Here is a 19,420-nt window from a genome sequence, read left to right on the forward strand (position 1 = left end):
TACAGGCTTGGAGGGCCGAAGGGCCCGTTCATAGATTTCATAGAATTTACAGTGCAGAAGGAGGCCATTCAGCCCATCAAGTCTGCACCGGCTCTTGGAAAGAGCACCCTACCCAAGATCCACACCTCCACCCTATCCCCATAACCCGGTAACCCCACCCAACACTAAGGGCAATTTTGGACTAAGGGCAATTTAGCATGGCCAATCCACCTAACCTGCACATCTTTGGACTGTGGGAGGAAACCGGAGCACCCGGAGGAAACCCACGCACACACGGGGAGGATGTGCAGACTCCGCACAGACAGTGACCCAAGCCGGAATCGAACCTGGGACCTTGGAGCTGTGAAGCAATTGTGCTATCCACAATGCTACCGTTCCTGTGCTGTATTGTTCTTTGTTCGAAAGAAACTTGGCGAAAGAACACATTTCATCTGCAGTGCTGTCCTTGACCCCAGTAAAACAAAAGGGATGAAGCTTAACCAGCTTTCAGTTTCTTTATTGCACTTAGCTACGGTAAACCTTACTCCCTACTGAACAAGTGAAATTGGTCTTTGACAGCTCTGGACACAGGCGCTTTACGGAGGAAAGCTTTAAAAAGGCGTTCCCAGGAAATGTTTTTATTAAGCAGCCTGCCGCTCTGTATGTGGTCTGACAGGTTGAACGCTGTCCTTCATTCACACAACAGGAGCACCCGGTCGGCGGAATGGGCACCTTTATCGGTCACATCTCGCCGGGCCTGGCTTTCCTCTCCTTCGGCATTCTCTACGCTTTCAAGTTCTCCCTGATGGTGCTTCGGGGCCAAAAGATGCAGCTCGTGTCTCCCGCCCGGCCACCCGGATTGCGGGCCTGCCTGAAGCGGATTCCTGCTGAAGGGGTGATGAAGATTCTGTACGGTACCCTGGCCGTCGCGGCAGAGTTCTTTTACCCGCCCGGGGTGTACAAGCTGACTCTCTACAACAGAGAGAGGGCCGACTACCCATTCATACACCCCAACGAGTGGCAGCACGCCACCATGTATTCCTATTTCGCCCTCAGTGGCTGGGTGGATATCATCAGCCAGGCCTGTCTGCCCAGGCGTGTGGTCCTGGTGGAGAGCATTGCCATCGCCCTGGCTTTTTACATCGAAGCGCTGCTCCTGTACTCTCACATGCACGGGAAGGAGCGGGTGGAGAACTCGGTGCACAGCCTGCTGCTCCTCGCCTGCTTCCTCGTCTGCCTCATCCTCACCGCCGAGATCTGGAGACCCAACGACCACGTCCTCTGGTTCGCCAAGACCTGCCTGGTCATGACCCAAGGCACCTGGCTCCTCCACGCCGCCTTCATCCTCTACAGGCCGTTCACGGGGAGACCCTGGAAGGGCGATGACATGGTCAACCTCATGTTTGTCACCAGTTTCTTCTGCTGGCACGTCGCGCTGAACATGATCCTGCTGCTGGCCATCTTCTCACTCACCGGCCTCTGGCACAGTCGCTGCTCCGGCCGGGACGCTGGCCCGGCTTTCCAGGGTGCCAAGCCAACATTCAGCTTGCTCCTGGAGCGGGTCCATGGCGCAGGCCTCCCCTCACAGTATGCCAAACTCCAGGCTGAAGAGGAGGAAACGCAACTGCTCCAAGAATGTGACTTTTAATGTTTTTAATGCACGAATTTCAACTTTGGGAGGAGCGCCAAATAAATCCGATCCACAGCGTACCCTGTTAAATTTCAACCCTTCCCGCCACCAGCATTGGGCTACCACTCAGGAAGGTTTAATCTTTACTCTTTTAGTTTACAAAGCTCATTACTCAGGTAAGAAATCTCAAAAGAAAGCCACCAGCAATGTGTTCTTTTCAGCTTAAAAAAAAATATATACTTGTACTCGAAGAAGTCAATTTTTAACTAATCATTTTTAATCATGCTTCTCACCTACTAATTAAAAATAGCATTTGAAAAATTATACGGGATATCTGGTAAGAATTATGATGCTTTTCAGACAATGTTTGCCAGCTACTTTAGCGGCTAACTGCTAAACTGGTTCGAGAATGTGACTCACCATCACATCTTAAAAGGCAGTTAGGGATGGACAATAACTAGGCAACGCTCACACCCCAAAACCAAATAGAAACAAATGGCCAAGTTTGCCCCTTCAACCCTAGGTGGACTCCTACCATTGCCTTGCTGAAAGCAGCTAAGCCAACAAAGATTGAGAATGGTATATGGACATTTCTTAGTATTTATGGGTAAATTTTCATGAGTGAAGTTTATTGAGCCATTTGGGAGACTTGAATACAATGTTAACTTTGTGCCCCCCCCCCCCCCTCAAGCCTCTCTGTCACCTGTAGGACACAAGTCAGGAGTGTGAGGGAATATACTGCACTTGATTGGATGCTCCAATAACAGACCAGCAGGTTTACACAATCCAGGCTAAAGCAATCCATTTGTTTGGCACCTCATTGACTGACTTAGACAGCCACTCCCTCTGGGCCACCATAGTGCCATAGCTGCTACGCACACTATCGACAGGATGCGCTGCAATGACTCACCAAGGCTCCTTTTTTCACACCTCACCAACCTGCAACTTCCACGACCTAGAACAAGGACAGTACCTACACCTCAGAGACTGCAGCGGTTCAAGGAGGCAACTCACCATCACCTTCTGAAGGGCAACTAGGAATGGGCAATAAATGCAGGCCCAGTCAGCGATGCCCACATCCTGTAAATGATTTTTTAAAAATGTATGTACATGTGAAAAGGATCACCTACAAGTTCCCTTCCAAGACCATTCCGACTTGGACAAATGTCACCAATGCTTCAATATTGATTTGTCAAAATCTTGAAATGTCCACTGAAACAACATTGTGGGAATACTTTCACCACACAGAGTGGGACAATTCAAGAAGACCCACCATCAGCTTCTCGAGTTGTGTTCGACAATAAACGCTGGACTTACCAACAATGACCACATCCAGAGAATGAATTAAATCTGAAATTGTATAAATTATTTTTTTGTTGAAATTAATCTTTGCTTTATTGGAGTTTCGCAGAATTCAATAATAATAATCTTTATTGTCACAAGTAGGCTCACATTAACAGTGCAATGAAGATACTGCAAAAATCCCCTAGTCGCCACATTCCGGCACCTGTTCGGGTACACTGAAGGAGAATTTGCAATGTCCAAATTCCCTAACAGCACATATTTCGGGACTTTGGGGTTGGTTTAGCACAGGGCTAAATCACTGGCTTTGAAAGCAGACCAAGGCAGGCCAGCAGCATGGTTCAATTCCCGTACTAGCCTCCCCGAATAGGCGCCGGAATGTGGCGACTAGGGGCTTTTCACAGTAACTTCATTTGAAGCCTACTTGTGACAATGTGATTTTCATTTCATTTCATTTTAATAAATAAATGTGGAAAATTATTATTTTTCGCCCTAAACTTTTAAAATGTCATGGATGATGTGTTACCTGAAATTGAGCTAAGGTAGGAAATAAAATCTTTCGTTGATAGCATCAAATAGATTGATGTAGCCGCTGTGAAGAATGGTGTACGTGGCTTGAAGGAAGATATAAAAGATAACCAGTATCTGCAACTATTTAATATAGTTCCGACAATGCTTGTTAAACTATTGCTGTGTGAGATTAAAACCCCAAATCTCATGTAATTTGGTGACAAAATGCAGTCTATTCCTGTTTGGTTTAAATATAATTGCTTTTCTAAGAAATACAAGGATTGATGTTCCAAAGACACCGTTCTGTCTGGCTTCTTGGTGTTTGAATGTGTGCTATTGGTGTTCACCTTTTCACAGAATCACAGAATGCAATAATAATAATCTTTATTGTCACAAGTAGGCTTACATTAACACTGCAATGAAGATATTGTGAAAATCCCCTAGTCGCCACAGTCCGGCGCCTGTTCGGGCACACTGAAGGAGAATTCAGAATGTCCAAATTCCCTAACAGCACGTCCTTCGGGACTTTGGGGAGGAAACCGGAGCACGCAAAGGAAACCCACGCAGTCACAGGGAGAACGTGCAGACTTGGCACAGCCAGTGATCCAAGCTGGGAATCAAACCTGGGACCCTGGCACTTTGAAGCAACAGTGCTACCTACTGTGCTACCGTTTCGCCCACTGTGCTACTGTGCCATCACTGTTATGTACATCTAGAAGTTGAGGCTGACGGTTTGGTGACCATCAGTCTTAACAGTTTAAAAATCATGAGAGGCAGTTTCAGAATTTTTTCATACATCCCCTTTTACACTAAATATTGAATTATACATTCATTTGAATTATGGAACCCCTAGGGATCTATATTATGTTGGACAACCCGATAATGTTCTTGCACCATAATTGAATTTTAAAATGCATGTTAAGGAGGACCTCACAGTCTAATCCTTACTCCTTGACAATGGTTGGAGTCCATGGACTTGCCAGCTGCTAGCCACCAATTTATTCCTGCTGACTTTATGTCGGGATCAGCAGCCAAACATCCAAAAGACTTCAAACCTTCAAAAATAAGAACACATGAGGTTACATTCAATATATTTATAGTCTTTGGATTGCAGACATCAACAGACCAGCTCTGTGTTTCTTCCTGCAGCTCACAGCAAAACACACAGACACTCCCAGCTGCCTTCTCCAACTGAAACTCAAAAAAGCAGAAGTGAGCTGAGCTCCCCACCCTCTGATATCACTTCAGTAATATGATCAGCTCCATTTCTTAAAGGTACACTCACATGACACCTTCTCCCAAGAAAAACAAAAACCCATCAACTTCAAGATGGTTTCATTTCTCACCTTTGCACCATCAATTAAGAAATGCACACAATAAAAACACTTTACCAGTTCAAAAAAAAACACACGCAAACAGGTATAATAATATAGTCCATTTTTTTTTTCTTCGTTCTTGTTCCTCCAACCGAAATCCTTCTCGATTGACAGTCTCTTTGAACAGAAAAGTCTCTGCACGAGCCATCCATTCCTCTACGCCTCGGCATTTCTCTTTAAAGTTAGATACTTCAGTTCAATCTGATCACAGAGTCCCTTGCAATTCTCCAATACAGGAGCATCGGTTACCACAGCTTTCAGGCAGTCAAATACATGTTGAAACTCCACTGTCCATTGAAATTTTGTTAACGTTTCTTCAGCAAGTCCATCAGTGGAGCAACCATGCTACAAATCTTTTGCACAAAGGTATGATCAAATCCACTCATGCCAAGAAATCACATTATTTCCCTTCGTCTTGAGGGTATCGGAAACTCCTCAAGGTAAGTGATCTGGGCTTTTCCAAATTCACTTCTGGCTAGATTTGTCACCAACCCTGCCTCCTGAAGTCGATCGAATAACTCCATCAGATGTTTTAAATGTTCTTTCCATGTCTGGCTGAAAATTACCAGATCGTCGATGTATACCGCATAATTGGGTAATCCTGAAACAACTGTATTAGTTAACCGTTGAAAAGTGGCTGGGGCGTTTTTCATGCCAAATGGCATAATTCTGAATTGGTATATACCATCTGGTGTCACAAAACCTGAAATCTCCTTCGCCCTTTCGGATAAAGGTACCTGCCAGTAAGTAACCTTTAAGTAAATCCAATTTGGAAATAAAAGTGGACTATCCCACTTTCTCAATGCAATCCTCCAAATGTGAGATAGGATAAGAGTCCGTTATGGTAACTGCATTCACCTTTCTATACTCCACACACAACCGTTGGGTACTGTCTGGTTTAGGTACCATCACTATGGGTGAGCTCCATTGGCTGCAACCCACTTCAATTATGTCATTTTTAAGCATACTCTCAATCTCTTTGTTAACCTGTGCCAATTTTAAAGGATTAAGTCTATATGGATGTTGTTTGATAGAAACAGCATTTCCCACATCTACATCATGTATAACCATTTTAGTACTTCCCAATTTATCTCTACAAACTTGCCCATGCGATATCAATAACTCTTTCAGGTCAGTTTGTTTTTCCTCTGGAAGGTAACTTTTTAAAAAAATATATTTTATTCAAAATTTTGTGGCCAAACATAACAGTACATAGTTTTTCTTTAGGACAACAACAAAGCAATATAAATAACCGTGGCCAGTTTTAAACAAATAAATAAATAATATATAAACAAAAACAAAACTGAGTTCCACATTAACAATATCCTGCGCCGGGCTACTAGGGACGCAAAGGCCAAAACATCAGCCTCTCTCGCCTCCTGCACTCCCGGCTCTTCTGCAACCCCGAATATAGCCAACCCCCAGCTTGGTTTGACCCGGACCCCCACCACCTTCGAAAGCACCTTTGCCACCCCCACCCAGAACCCCTGTAGTGCCGGGGCATGACCAGAACATGTGGGTGTGATTCGCTGGGCTTCTCGAACATCTCCCACACCTATCCTCTACCCCCAAAAATTTACTGAGCCGTGCTCCAGTCATATGCGCCCTGTGTAACACCTTAAATTGTATCAGGCTTAGCCTGGCACACGAGGATGATGAGTTTACCCTACGTAAGGCGTCGGCCCACAGCCCCTCCTCAATCTCCTCCCCCAGCTCTTCTTCCCATTTCCCTTTCAGCTCATCTACCATGATCTCCCCCTCGTCCCTCATTTCCCTATATATGTCCGACACCTTACCATCCCCCACCCATGTCTCTGAGATCACTCTATCCTGCACCTCCTGCGTCGGGAGCTTCGGGAATTCCCTCACCTGTTGCCTCGCGAAAGCCCTCAGTTGCATATACCGAAATGCATTCCCTTGGGGCAACCCATATTATTCCGTCAGCGCTCCCAGACTCGCAAACGTCCCATCTACGAACAGATCTCTGAATTGTACTACCCCAGCTCTTTGCCATGCTCCAAATCCCCCATCCATTCTCCCCGGAACAAACCTATGGTTATTTCTTATCGGGGACCACACCGAGGCTCCCGTCTTTCCCCTATGCCGTCTCCACTGCCCCCAAATTTTCAATGTAGCCACCACCACCGGGCTTGTGGTGTATTTCTTCGGTGAGAACGGCAACGGTGCCGTCACCATTGCTTGTAGGCTAGTCCCCCTGCAGGACGCCCTCTCCAATCTCTTCCACGCCGCTCCCTCCCCTTCTCCCATCCACTTACACACCATTGAAATATTGGCGGCCCAGTAATAGTCGTTTAGGCTCGGTAGTGCCAACCCCCCCCTGTCCCTACTACGCTGCAAAAATTCCCTCCTCACTCTCGGGGTCTTCCCGGCCCACACAAAACTCAAAATGCTCTTCTCGATTCTCTTGAAAAAAGCCTTCGTGACCACTACCGGGAGGCACTGAAACACAAAAAGGAATCTCGGGAGGACCACCATTTTAACCGCCTGCACCCTACCTGCCAGTGACAGGGACACCATGTCCCATCTCTTAAAGTCCTCCTCCATCTGTTCCACCAACCGCGTTAAATTAAGCCTGTGTAATGTACCCCAATTCTTGGCTATCTGGATCCCCAAGTACCGGAAGTCCCTTGTTACCTTCCTCAACGGTAAATCCTCTATTTCCCTGCTCTGCTCCCCTGGATGCACCACGAACAACTCACTTTTCCCCATGTTCAATTTATACCCTGAAAAATCCCCAAACTTCCCAAGTATCCGCATTATCTCTGGCATCCCCTCCGCCGGGTCCGCCACATACAACAACAAATCATCCGCATACAGAGATACCCGGTGTTCTTCTCCTCCCCTGAGTACTCCCCTCCACTTCCTGGAACCCCTCAATGCTATGGCCAGGGGCTCAATCGCCAGTGCAAACAATAACTGGGACAGAGGACATCCCTGCCTCGTCCCTCTATGGAGCTGAAAATAATCAGACCCCCGTCCATTCGTGACCACGCTCGCCATCGGGGCCCTATACAGCAACTGTTCCCATCTGATATACCCATCTCCAAAGCCAAATCTCCTCAGCACCTCCCACAAATAATCCCACTCCACTCTATCAAATGCTTTCTCGGCATCCATCGCCACCACTATCTCTGCTTCCCCCTCTGGTGGGGGCATCATCATTACCCCAAGCAGCCTCCGTATATTCGTGTTCAGCTGTCTCCCCTTCACAAACCCAGTTTGGTCCTCATGAACCACCCCTGGGACACAATCCTCTATCCTCGTTGCCATTACCTTGGCCAGAATCTTAGCATCCATATTCAGGAGGGAAATGGGCCGATAGGACCCGCATTGCAGCGGGTCTTTTTCCTTCTTTAGGAGGAGCGATATCGTTCCCTCAGACATAGTCGGGGGCAGCTGCCCCCTTTCCCTAGCCTCATTAAAGGTTCTCATCAGTAGCGGGGCCAGCAAGTCCATCTATTTCCTATAAAATTCCACTGGGAATCCGTCTGGTCCCGGGGCCTTCCCCGCCTGCATGCTCCCAATCCCTTTCACTACTTCCTCCGTCTCAATCTGTGCTCCCAGTCCCGCCCTCTCCTGCTCCTCCACCTTAGGAAATTCCAGCTGATCCAGAAAGCACATCATTCTCTCCTTCCCTTCCGGGGGCTGAGCTTCATATAATCTTTCATAAAATGCCTTGAACACTCCATTCACTCTCTCCGCTCCCCGCTCCATCTCTCCCTCCTCATCTCTCACCCCCCCTATCTCCCTCGCTGCTCCCCTTTTCCTCAGTTGGTGGGCCAGCAACCTGCTCGCCTTCTCCCCATATTCGTACTGTACACCCTGTGCCTTCCTCCATTGTGCCTCTGCATTACCCGTAGTCAACAAGTCAAATTCTACATGTAGCCTTTGCCTTTCCCTGTACAGTCCCTCCTCCGGTGCCTCCGCATATTGTCTGTCCACCCTAAAAAGTTCTTTCAACAACCGCTCCCTTTCCCTACCCTCCTGTTTTCCTTTATGTGCCCTGATAGATATCAGCTCCCCTCTAACCACTGCCTTCAACGCCTCTCAGACCACTCCCACCTGAACCTCCCCATTGTCATTGAGTTCCAAGTACCTTTCAATACACCCCCTCACCCTTAAACACACCCCCTCATCTGCCAATAATCCCATGTCCATTCTCCAGGGTGGGTGCTGTTCTTTTTCCTCCCCTATCTCCAGGTCCACCCAATGTGGAGCATGGTCCGAAATAGCTATAGCCGTGTACTCCGTCCCCGTCACCTTCGGGATCAGTGCCCTTCCCAAAAGAAAAAAGTCTATCCGTGAATAAACTTTGTGGACATAGGAGAAAAACGAAAACTCCTTACTCCTAGGTCTACTTAATCTCTAGGGGTCTACTCCTCCCATCTGCTCCATAAAGTCCTTGAGCACCCTAGCTGCAGCCGGCCTCCTTCCGGTCCTGGACCTCGATCTGTCCAGCCCTGGGTCCAGCACCGTATTAAAATCTCCACCCATTACCAACTTTCCCGCCTCTAGGTCCGGGATGCGTCCCAACATACGCCTCATAAAATTGGCATCATCCCAGTTCGGGGCATATACGTTCACTAAAACCACCACCTCCCCTTGCAATCTGCCACTCACCATCACGTATCTGCCCCCACTATCCGCCACTATGGTCTTTGCCTCAAACATTACCCGCTTCCCCACTAATATAGCCACCCCCCTGTTTTTTCCGTCTAGCCCCGAATGAAACACCTGCCCCACCCATCCTTTGCGTAGTCTAACCTGGTCTATCAGTTTCAGATGCATCTCCTGCAGCATAACCACATCTGCCTTAAGTTTCTTTAGGTGTGCGAGTACCCATGCCCTCTTAATCGGCCCGTTCAGCCCTCTCACATTCCACGTGATCAGCCGGGTTGGAGGGCTCTTTACCCCCCTCCCCCGCCTTGTCGACTAGCCATCTCCTTTTTCAATCCAGCTCCTCACCCGGTTCCCACGTAGCCATATCTCCCCCCAACGGCGCCCTCCCGCCCCGACCACCCCACCCCATACCAGCTCCCCCTTCTCCCCAGCAGCAGCAACCCAGTTAACCCCACCCCCCCCCCCCCCCGCTAGATCCTTTTCTAGCGTAATTGCACCCCCCATGTTGCTCCCAGAAGTCAGCAAACTCTGGTCGATCTCGGCTTCCCCCCGTGACCTCGACCCCCACTGTGCGAGGCCCACTCCTTCCTGCTTCCCTGTCCCCGCCATGATTACCATAGCGCGGGAAGAAAGCCCGCGTTTCCCATTTGGCCTCGCCCCCAATGGCCGGCGCCCCCAGCTCCTCATCCTCCCTCCCCCCCTCCCCCACGACATGGGGAAGAGAGAAATGTTACAGGGTCGCAGGATTAACAATTTGGGAAATCATCTCTTCCCCCTTTTCCCCCCCCCTTCACCCCACATAATCACCCCACCACTTTGTCCCAAACGTTCTTTTTCTAGCCCGCTTATTCCAGTTTCTCCTCGACAATAAATGTCCACGCCTCTTCTGCCGTTTCAAAGTAGTGGTGTTTCCCTTGATGTGTGACCCACAGTCTTGCTGGCTGCAGCATTCCAAATTTAACCTTCCTTTTGTGCAGCACCGCCTTGGCCCGATTAAAGCTTGCCCTCCTTCTCGCCACCTCCGCACTCCAATCTTGATATACGCGGATTACCGCGTTCTCCCACCTACTGCTTTGAGTTTTCTTTGCCCATCTGAGGACCATCTCTCTGTCCTTATATCGGAGAAATCTCACCACTATGGCTCGAGGAATTTCTCCAGCCCTCGGTCTTCGCGCCATAACTCGATAGGCTCCCTCCACCTCCAACGGGCCCGTCGGGGCCTCCGATCCCATTAATGAGTGCAGCATTGTGCTCACATATGCCCCGACGTCCACCCCTTCTGCACCTTCGGGAAGACCAAGAATCCTTAAATTCTTCCTCCTCGCATTATTCTCCAGCATCTCCAGCCTTTCCACACACCTTTTGTGTTGTGCCTCGTGCATCTCTGTCTTCACCACCAGGCCCTGTATTTCGTCCTCATTCTCAGCAGCCTTTGCCTTCACGACCTGAAGCTCCTGCTCCTGGGTCTTTTGCTCCTCCTTTAGCCCTTCAATCGCTTGTAATATCGGGGCCAGCAGCTCCTTCTTCATCTCCTTTTTAAGTTCTTCCACGCAGCGCCGCAGGAACTCTTGTTGGTCAGGGCCCCATATTAAACTGCCACCTTCCGATGCCATCTTGCTTTGTGCTTGCCTTCCTTGCCGCTGCTCTAGAGGATCCACCGCAATCCGGCCACTTTCCTCTCCTTTTTCCATCCGTGTCCAGGGGGGATTCCCTTCTGGTTTACCGCACAGTGTTTTTAGCCGTTAAAATTGCCGTTGGGGCTCCTATTAAGAGCCCAAAAGTCCGTTCCACCGGGAGCTGCCGAAACATGCGACTTAGCTGGTCATCGCCGCACCCGGAAGCCGTCCTCTGGAAGGAAACTTAACAATTCATCCCAATTTTTAAGAACATCCTAATTTTCCAATTTAATTTGAGGTATGTCAAATTCACAGTCATCTGTATTTGGTTTGTCACTTTGAGTTAGAATCATGAAAACCTCCTTTTTCTCTCCCCTTTCAAAGTACCTTTTAAGCATATTCACATGACACACTCGGTGAGTCTTCCTTCTATCTGGTGTTTTTACCACATAATTCACCTCACTTAATTTCCTTTCAATCTGATACAGTCCACAAAACCTAGCTTTTAAAGGCTCTCCTACCACTGGTAACAACACTAAAACTTCATCTCCATTGGCAAAACTACGAACTTTGGATTTCTTGTCTGCTACCCGTTTCATCACATTTTGTGCAACTTTCAAATGTTGTCGAGCCAATTCACCTGCTCTATTTAATCGTTCCCTAAAATTTGACACTTAATCCAATAGTGTAATTTCCGATTTCTCAAAGAAAAATTAATTTTTCTTTAATCAATTTAAGTGGTCCTCTTACCTCATGACCAAAAATTAGTTCAAAAGGACTAAATTGTGTTGACTCATTAGGTGCATCCCTAATTGCAAACAGTACGAATGGAATTCTTTGATTCCAATCCTCTGGATAACCTTGACAATAAGCCCTCAACATTATCTTTCATGTCTGATGCCACCTTTCTAACGCTCCTTGCGATTCTGGATGGTACGCAGTTGATTTAAATTGTTTTATTCCTAAGCTATCCATAACTTCTTTGATTAACTTTGAGGTAAAATTTGATCCTTGATCCGATTGAATTTCTGTGGGTAGTCCATATCTAGTAAAGAATTTAAGTAACTCCTCTACAATCTTTTTAGCTGTAATATTACGTACTGGAATGGCCTCTGGAAACCTAGTAGACACATCCATTATAGTCAAAAGACATTGATTCCCACTTTTTGTTTAAGGAAGCGGTCCTACACAATCAATTAGGACTCTTGTAAAAGGTTCCTCAAATGCTGGAATGGGTATTAAGGGCACTGGTTTTATCATTGCTTAAGGTTTTCCTATCACTTGACATGTGTGACATGATTGACAAAATGTAACTACATCTTTATGTAGTCCAGGCCAATAAAAATGTTTCTGGATTTTAGCTTGAGTTTTCCTTATCCCCAAATGACCTCCCATTGGTACCTCATGTGCCACTCGCAACACCTCCTTTCTATACCCTACCCGCAATACTACTTGATGAACTTCTGCCCACTTTTCATCCACCTGCATATGTACAGGTCTCCATTTTCTCATCAAGACATCACTTTTACGGTAATAACACTCTGGTATACTCTCAGATTCCTCTTCCGTATATGCTTTCTGATATATCCGTTTTATTTCTACATCTTTCTGCTGTAACTCCGCCAATTTTCCTGAACTAAAAATATCCGCCTCATCCTCCACCTGTTCTTGTTCTTTTTCAACCATCTGATCAAAAATCGTTTCTGATAATTGCACTTCAACTTCATCTTCACTCTTTGATTTCTCCTCTTGTCTTAACCTGTGACTTTGCGACCTTGTTACTACACAATCCGGAAAAATCCCAGGATATTCGTCCTTCAACACTTCAGTTGCCTGATTTTCCACTGGCCTATCAACCACAGTAGGCATCACTCCCACTTGTGATCCAGCTATATCATTACCCAAGATAAACTGTATTCCTGGGCAAGATAGTTTCTCTATTACTCCTACTACCACTTCACCACTCTTCACTGGACTTTCCAACCTTACCTTAAATAATGGAACGCTACTCCTCTCACCCTGAACTCCACATATTACCACCTTTTCTGGCAACATTCTTCCCAAACTACATAATTCCTCATCTTTTACCATTAAAGATTGACTAGCTCCTGTATCTCTTAAAATTGTGACTTCTTTACCTGCTCCTCCTGATACACATGAGTAAACTTTACCCACACAAGTAAATTCTTTAAAGACATCTGGCACCTTCTCATCAATTACTTCTTGAACAGGCTGTACAATCGTTTGCACCTCCTTTGCTTCCCTTGGGATTCCTTTACCACTCTAACAAACCCCACTGTCTTATCCTGTTTCACCACATCAGCCTTCCCAGTGCTTTTCTTCAACCACCAACACTGTGACTTGACAGTGAAAACATTTGAAACTTTTCATTTCTCTTCCACCCTCCTGGATTTCTTTTTTAATCTGAGGTACTCTCTCTTTATTATCTCCCATCAGATCACCTTTACCTTTACCACTTGAGTATTTCTTTTTTTTTTAAAATAATTTTTATTAAAGGTTTTCATAAAATATCAATAACAAAATGAGAAAGAAAAAAGAACCCAACAGGGGTAAGTACAAAACACAATCTAAAAAAGCAACCCCCCAAACCCCTCCCCCCCGTGCCTAAATAATAAATTAATATTAACACCCCGACTTAAGACAACAGGTGTATACACCCCCTCAGACCCTTCCAGTGTAAATAACATAAACAAAAATAAAGTAACCCCCCTCCCCCCCACCACCCGAGCTGCTGCTGCCATTGACCAATGTCTATCGTTCTGCCAAGAAGTCTAAGAACGGTTGCCACCGCCTAAAGAACCCTTGTACCGACCCTCTCAAGGCGAATTTCACCCTCTCCAATTTAATGAACCCTGCCATATCTCTGATCCAGGATTCCACGCTTGGGGGCCTCGTATCTTTCCACTGAAGGAGAATCCTTCGCCGAGCTACCAGGGACGCAAAGGCCAGAATTCCAGCCTCTTTCGCCTCCTGCACTCCCGGCTCCTCTGCCACCCCAAATATTGCGAGCCCCCAGCCCGGTTTGACCCTGGATCCTACCACCCTCGACACCGTCCTCGCTACGCCCTTCCAAAATTCCTCCAGCGCTGGGCATGCCCAGAACATATGGGTGTGATTTGCTGGGCTCCCTGAGTACCTAACACACCTGTCCTCACCCCCAAAGAACCTGCTCATCCTTGTCCCGGTCATGTGTGCCCTGTGCAGCACCTTAAACTGTATGAGGCTGAGCCTCGCGCACAAAGAGGAAGAGTTCACCCTCCCAAGGGCATCTGCCCACGTCCCCTCTTCGATCTCCTCTCCCAACTCCTCCTCCCACTTACCTTTCAAGTCCACCACCGAGGCCTTCTCCTCCTCCTGCATCACCTGGTAAGTTCCAGAGATCTTCCCCACTCCCACCCACCCCCCCCGAGAGCACCCTGTCCTGTACTGTGTGTGGCAGTAGCCATGGGAATTCCACCACCTGCCGTCTGGCAAACGCCCTTACCTGTGAGTTACTGAAGGTGTTCCCCGGGGGGGAGCCCATACTTCTCCTCCAGCTCACCCAAGCTCGCGAACTTCCCGTCCACAAACAGGTCCCCCAACTTTCGTATCCCTGCTCTGTGCCACCCCGAAAACCCTCCACCTGTTCTTCCTGGGGCGAACCGGTGGTTCTCCCGTAATGGGGTCCACGCCGAGGCCCTAACTTCCCCCCCTATGCCGCCTCCACTGCCCCCAAATTTTGAGGGCCACCACCACCACCGGGCTCGTGGTATACCTCCTTGGAGGGAGCGGCAGCGGCGCCGTTGCCAGCGCCCCCAGACTCGTACCCACACAGGACGCCGCCTCCAGCCTCTTCCATGCAGCCCACTCCCCCTCCATCACCCACTTGCGCACCATTGTCGCATTGGCGGCCCAGTAGTACCCACAGAGGTTGGGCAGTGCCAGCCCCCCCTATCTCTACTCCGCTCCAGGAACACCCTTCTCACCCTCGGAGTCCCTCGCGCCCACAGAAAACCCCATTATACTCCTGTTAACCCGCCTGAAAAAAGCCTTCGGGATAAACACGGGGAGGCACTGGAACAGGAACAAAAACCTTGGGACTCATTTTGATTGACTGCACCCTACCCGCCAGGGACAGCGGCAACGCGTCCCACCTCTTGAACTCCTCCTCCATTTGCTCCACCAGCCTTGTAAAGTTAAGCCTATGCAGGGCCCCCAGCTCCTGGCCACCTGGACCCCCAAATACCTGAAGCTCCTCTCCGCCCTTTTTAGTGGGAGCTCGCCAATCCCCCTCTCCTGGTCCCCTAGCTGAACTACGAACAGCTCGCTCTTCCCCATATTGAGCTTGTACCCCGAAAAGTCCCTGAATTCCCTAAGGATCCTCATTACCTCTGGCATTCCTCCCACCGGGTCCGCCACATACAGCAGCAGGTCGTCCGCATAAAGCGACACCCTATGCTCCTCCCCACCCTGCACCAACCCCCTCCAGTTCCTCGACTCTCTCAGTGCCATAGCCAGGGGATAAATCGCCAGTGCGAAGAGCAGGGGGGACAGGGGACACCCCTGTCTCGTCCCTCGGTGCAACTGAAAGTACTCGGACCTCCTCCTATTTGTGGCCACACTCGCCATCGGGACCTCATACAACAGCCTAACCCACCTGACAAATCCCTCCCCAAACCCGAACCTCTTCAGCACCTCCCACAGGTACCCCCACTCTACCCTATCGAAGGCTTTCTCAGTGTCCATCGCCACCACTATCTCCGCCTCCCCCTCCCTCGCCGGCATCATGATAACGTTCAATAGCCTCCACACATTCGCGTTCAACTGTCTCCCCTTCACAAACCCCGTCTGGTCTTCATGGATGATCTGCGGCACACAATCCTCAATCCTCGTGGCTAAGATCTTCGCCAGCACCTTGGCATCTACATTTAGCAAGGAAATCGGTCTGTAAGACCCACATTGCAGGGGATCCTTGTCCCGCTTCAGGATCAAGGAGATCAGTGCCCGGGACATCGTCGGGGGTAAAGCCCCCCCCCCCCCCTCCCTTGCCTCATTGAAGGTCCTAACTAACAGCGGGCCCAACAGGTCCATATATTTTATATAGAACTCGACCGGGAAACCGTCTGGCCCCGGTGCCTTCCCCGCCTGCATGCTTCCTATCCCTTTGATCAGCTCCTCCAGCCCAATCGGGGCCCCCAGTCCCGCCACATGTCCCTCTTCCACCTTTGGAAACCTCAATTGGTCCAGGAAACAGCTCATCCCTCCCTCCTCCCGTGGGGGCTCGGATCGGTACAATTCCTCGTAGAAGTCCCTGAAGACCCCATTGATGCCAACCCCACTCCGCACCACGCTCCCTCCTCTGTCCTTAACTCCCCCGATCTCCCTAGCTGCGTCCTGCTTCCGAAGCTGATGCGCCAGCATCCGGCTTGCCTTTTCCCCATACTAGTAGACCGCCCCCTGGGCCTTCCTCCACTGCACCTCCGCCTTCCTGGTGGTCACCAGGTCGAATTCGGCCTGGAGGCTGCGCCTCTTCCTCAACAATCCTTCATCAGGCTCTTCCGCATACCTCCTGTCTACCCTCACCATCTCCCCCACCAGCCTCTCTCTCTCCCCCCGCTCCCTCCGCTCCTTGTGGGCCCTGATGGAGATCAGCTCTCCCCTCACCACCGCCTTCAGTGCCTCCCATACCATCCCCACTCGGACCTCCCCGTTGTCATTGGTCTCCAAGTACCTCTCTATTCTTCCTCGGACCCGCTCGCTCACCTCCTCGTCCGCCAACATCCCCAACTCCAAGCGCCATAGCGGGCGCTGGTCCCTCTCCTCCCCCATCTCTAAGTCCACCCAATGCTCCACTTGAGTATTTCTCATGTCCCCAGTTTCTATCCCTCACCGGCTGAAACTGATGTCAGAAACCAAGCCTTGATTTATGAACTAATTCATAATCATCTGCCATTTCTGCTGCTAATCTCGCAGTTTTAACCCTCTGCTCTTCCACATGAGTTCTCACTACATCAGGAATTGAATTTTTAAACTCCTCCAAAAGTATAATTTCTCTGAGAGCTTCATACGTTTTGGTCTATTTTCAAAGCCCTTATCCACCTATTAAAATTACTCTGAGCCTTTCAAACTCCATGTATGTGTGACCAAATTCTTTCCTTAAATTTCTAAACCTTTGTCTGTGAGCTTCAGGCACTAGCTCATATGCACCTAAGATGGATTTTTTCACCTCCTCATACATTCCAGTTACCTCCTCCGGTAGTGATGCAAACACTTCACTAGCTCTACCCACCAGCTTTATTTGAATCAGTAATATCCACATGTCCTGTGGCCATTTCATTTGTTTAGCTACCTTCTCAAATGAAATGAAAAAGGCTTCTACCTCCTTCTCGTCAAACCTTGGCAATGCTTGGACATATTTAAATAGATCCCCACCACGTCTTTGACTATGATGCTCTGTCTCACTATCCTCACCAATCTCATCCAACTGTATGTTTCCCTTTGCGTCTGCCAATTTTAATTGATTTTCATGTTTCATAGCCATTTTATAAAGTTCAAACTCTCTCTTTTTCCTTTTCCTCTCTATCTCTATCTCTTTCTTTGTTTCTTTCTTCTCTCTCCTTTTCTTTTTGCCCTCTATCACTACCTCTTTCTTTGTTGCTTTCTTCTCTCTCCTTTTCTATTTCTCTCATTGCATATTCAAGCTGCTTTAATTCTTTTTCATGTTCAAATTGCTTAATCTGCAACTGGAGCTTTGCCATTTCTAATGGGTCAGAATGTATCTCAGGCAAATTTAAATGCTCAGCTACCGCAGTAAGTACCTAATCTTTTCACATTTTGCCAGGCAATGTGAACTGCAATGCTTTTGCCAAATCTAACAGTCTGCTTTTCGTCTCTGTCTGTAAGGTATTGCGTGTTACCGTGTCCACCCCCAAAAACTCCTGAGCCTCTGAAAGAGCCATTGTCCACAACACACTCCCCACTTAAACTAAAATACCACACCTGAAAAGCAACCACAATATGCTCACCCCTCACTGTCTTTAAGTTTGTTAAGCCAGTCCAATCGATAGACTTTTATCCCCCTCGAGCCCCGAATTGTTATGGGTCCGGGTTTACAGAACCCCAAAGTGTTTCATGGAGTTCAACCGACCCACAACTTTTAATAGATTGTGGTGTGGGAAGCAGAAATGGACAATGTTTATTCTATGAACTCAAGTTAACCTTTTAAAAACAAACATTGAATATCTTAACAGCCATTGCTTCAAAGATAACCCCAAAAGACTGCAATGCCAAATAACCCTTCAAACTGTTCCTTTAAACATCCAAAAGACTTCAAACCTTCAAAAATAAGAACACATTAGGTTACATTCAATATATTTATTGTGTTTGGATTGCAGACATCAACAGACCAGCTCTGTGTTTCTTCCTGCAGTTCACATCAAAACACACAGACACTCCCAGCTGCCTTCTCCAACTGAAACTCAAAAAAGCAGAAGTGAGCTCAGCTCCCCCCACCCTCTGACATCGCTTCAGTAATATGATCAGCTCCATTTCTTAAAGGTACACTCACATGACTCAAGGCAATCATAGTTTGATTATTCACTTGTTAAAAGCACAATTTGTAAAAGAATATTTGAAACCGTGCGATGAAATAAGATAAATGATGATTCCTAAAATAAAATATTTGGCACCCACACATACACATAAACTCTCACTCCAAATATTTGACAACCCACACAGAAACTCTCACTCCCACCCCCCACACATACCCTGACTCCCACACTCACGGTCACACGCCTGCTTATACACACTACGCTTTCACTCCCCCACACACATACACTCTCAATCCCACACCCTCATGCCTCTCACCTCCCAGACTCGCAATCCCACACCCGCATGCCTCTCACCTCCCCCACACAGATATTTCCTGCCCAACCCCCTCCAGATACACACACACACCTTTTAGCCACAGTAATTATGGGATAATCAAGGAAAACCAACAGAGATTTGGTAAAGGTAAATAGTGTTTACATAACTTGATTGAATTTTTTGCTCGGTAACAAAGTGTTGATGAGGGTAATGTGGTTTTTGTGGTGCACATACATTTCACAAAAATTGTTTGCTTAAAGTCTCACATAATAGGCTGGCCAGCAAATTTGACGTCCATTGAATAAAAGAAACAGTGGCAGCATGGATATGAAATGGGTGAAGTGATAGAAAACAGAGAGTAGTGGTTGTTTTTCAGACTAGAGAAAGTTTTATCCTCCAAAAGTTGATACAATGATCACTGATTCTCATAATATAAATTAACAATCTAGATTTTACTGAGGTCTGGGCGGGTTACTGAGAAATCCATGAAACCTGAATTG

At 47.8% G+C, this 19,420-nt stretch overlaps 1 protein-coding gene across 1 annotated transcript; it reads left to right on the plus strand.

Moving 5' to 3' along the window:
- Positions 1–431: 431 nt before the first annotated feature.
- On the plus strand, positions 432–3,710 carry LOC140389793 (transmembrane epididymal protein 1-like). Its single transcript, XM_072474323.1, has one exon. The coding sequence runs from the start codon at positions 704–706 to the stop codon at positions 1,625–1,627; it is 924 nt and encodes a 307-aa protein (XP_072330424.1). The 5' UTR covers positions 432–703; the 3' UTR covers positions 1,628–3,710.
- Positions 3,711–19,420: the final 15,710 nt, after the last annotated feature.

The sequence above is a fragment of the Scyliorhinus torazame genome, chromosome 14, assembly GCF_047496885.1.
Source record: "Scyliorhinus torazame isolate Kashiwa2021f chromosome 14, sScyTor2.1, whole genome shotgun sequence".
Classification (NCBI taxonomy): Eukaryota; Metazoa; Chordata; class Chondrichthyes; order Carcharhiniformes; family Scyliorhinidae; genus Scyliorhinus; species Scyliorhinus torazame.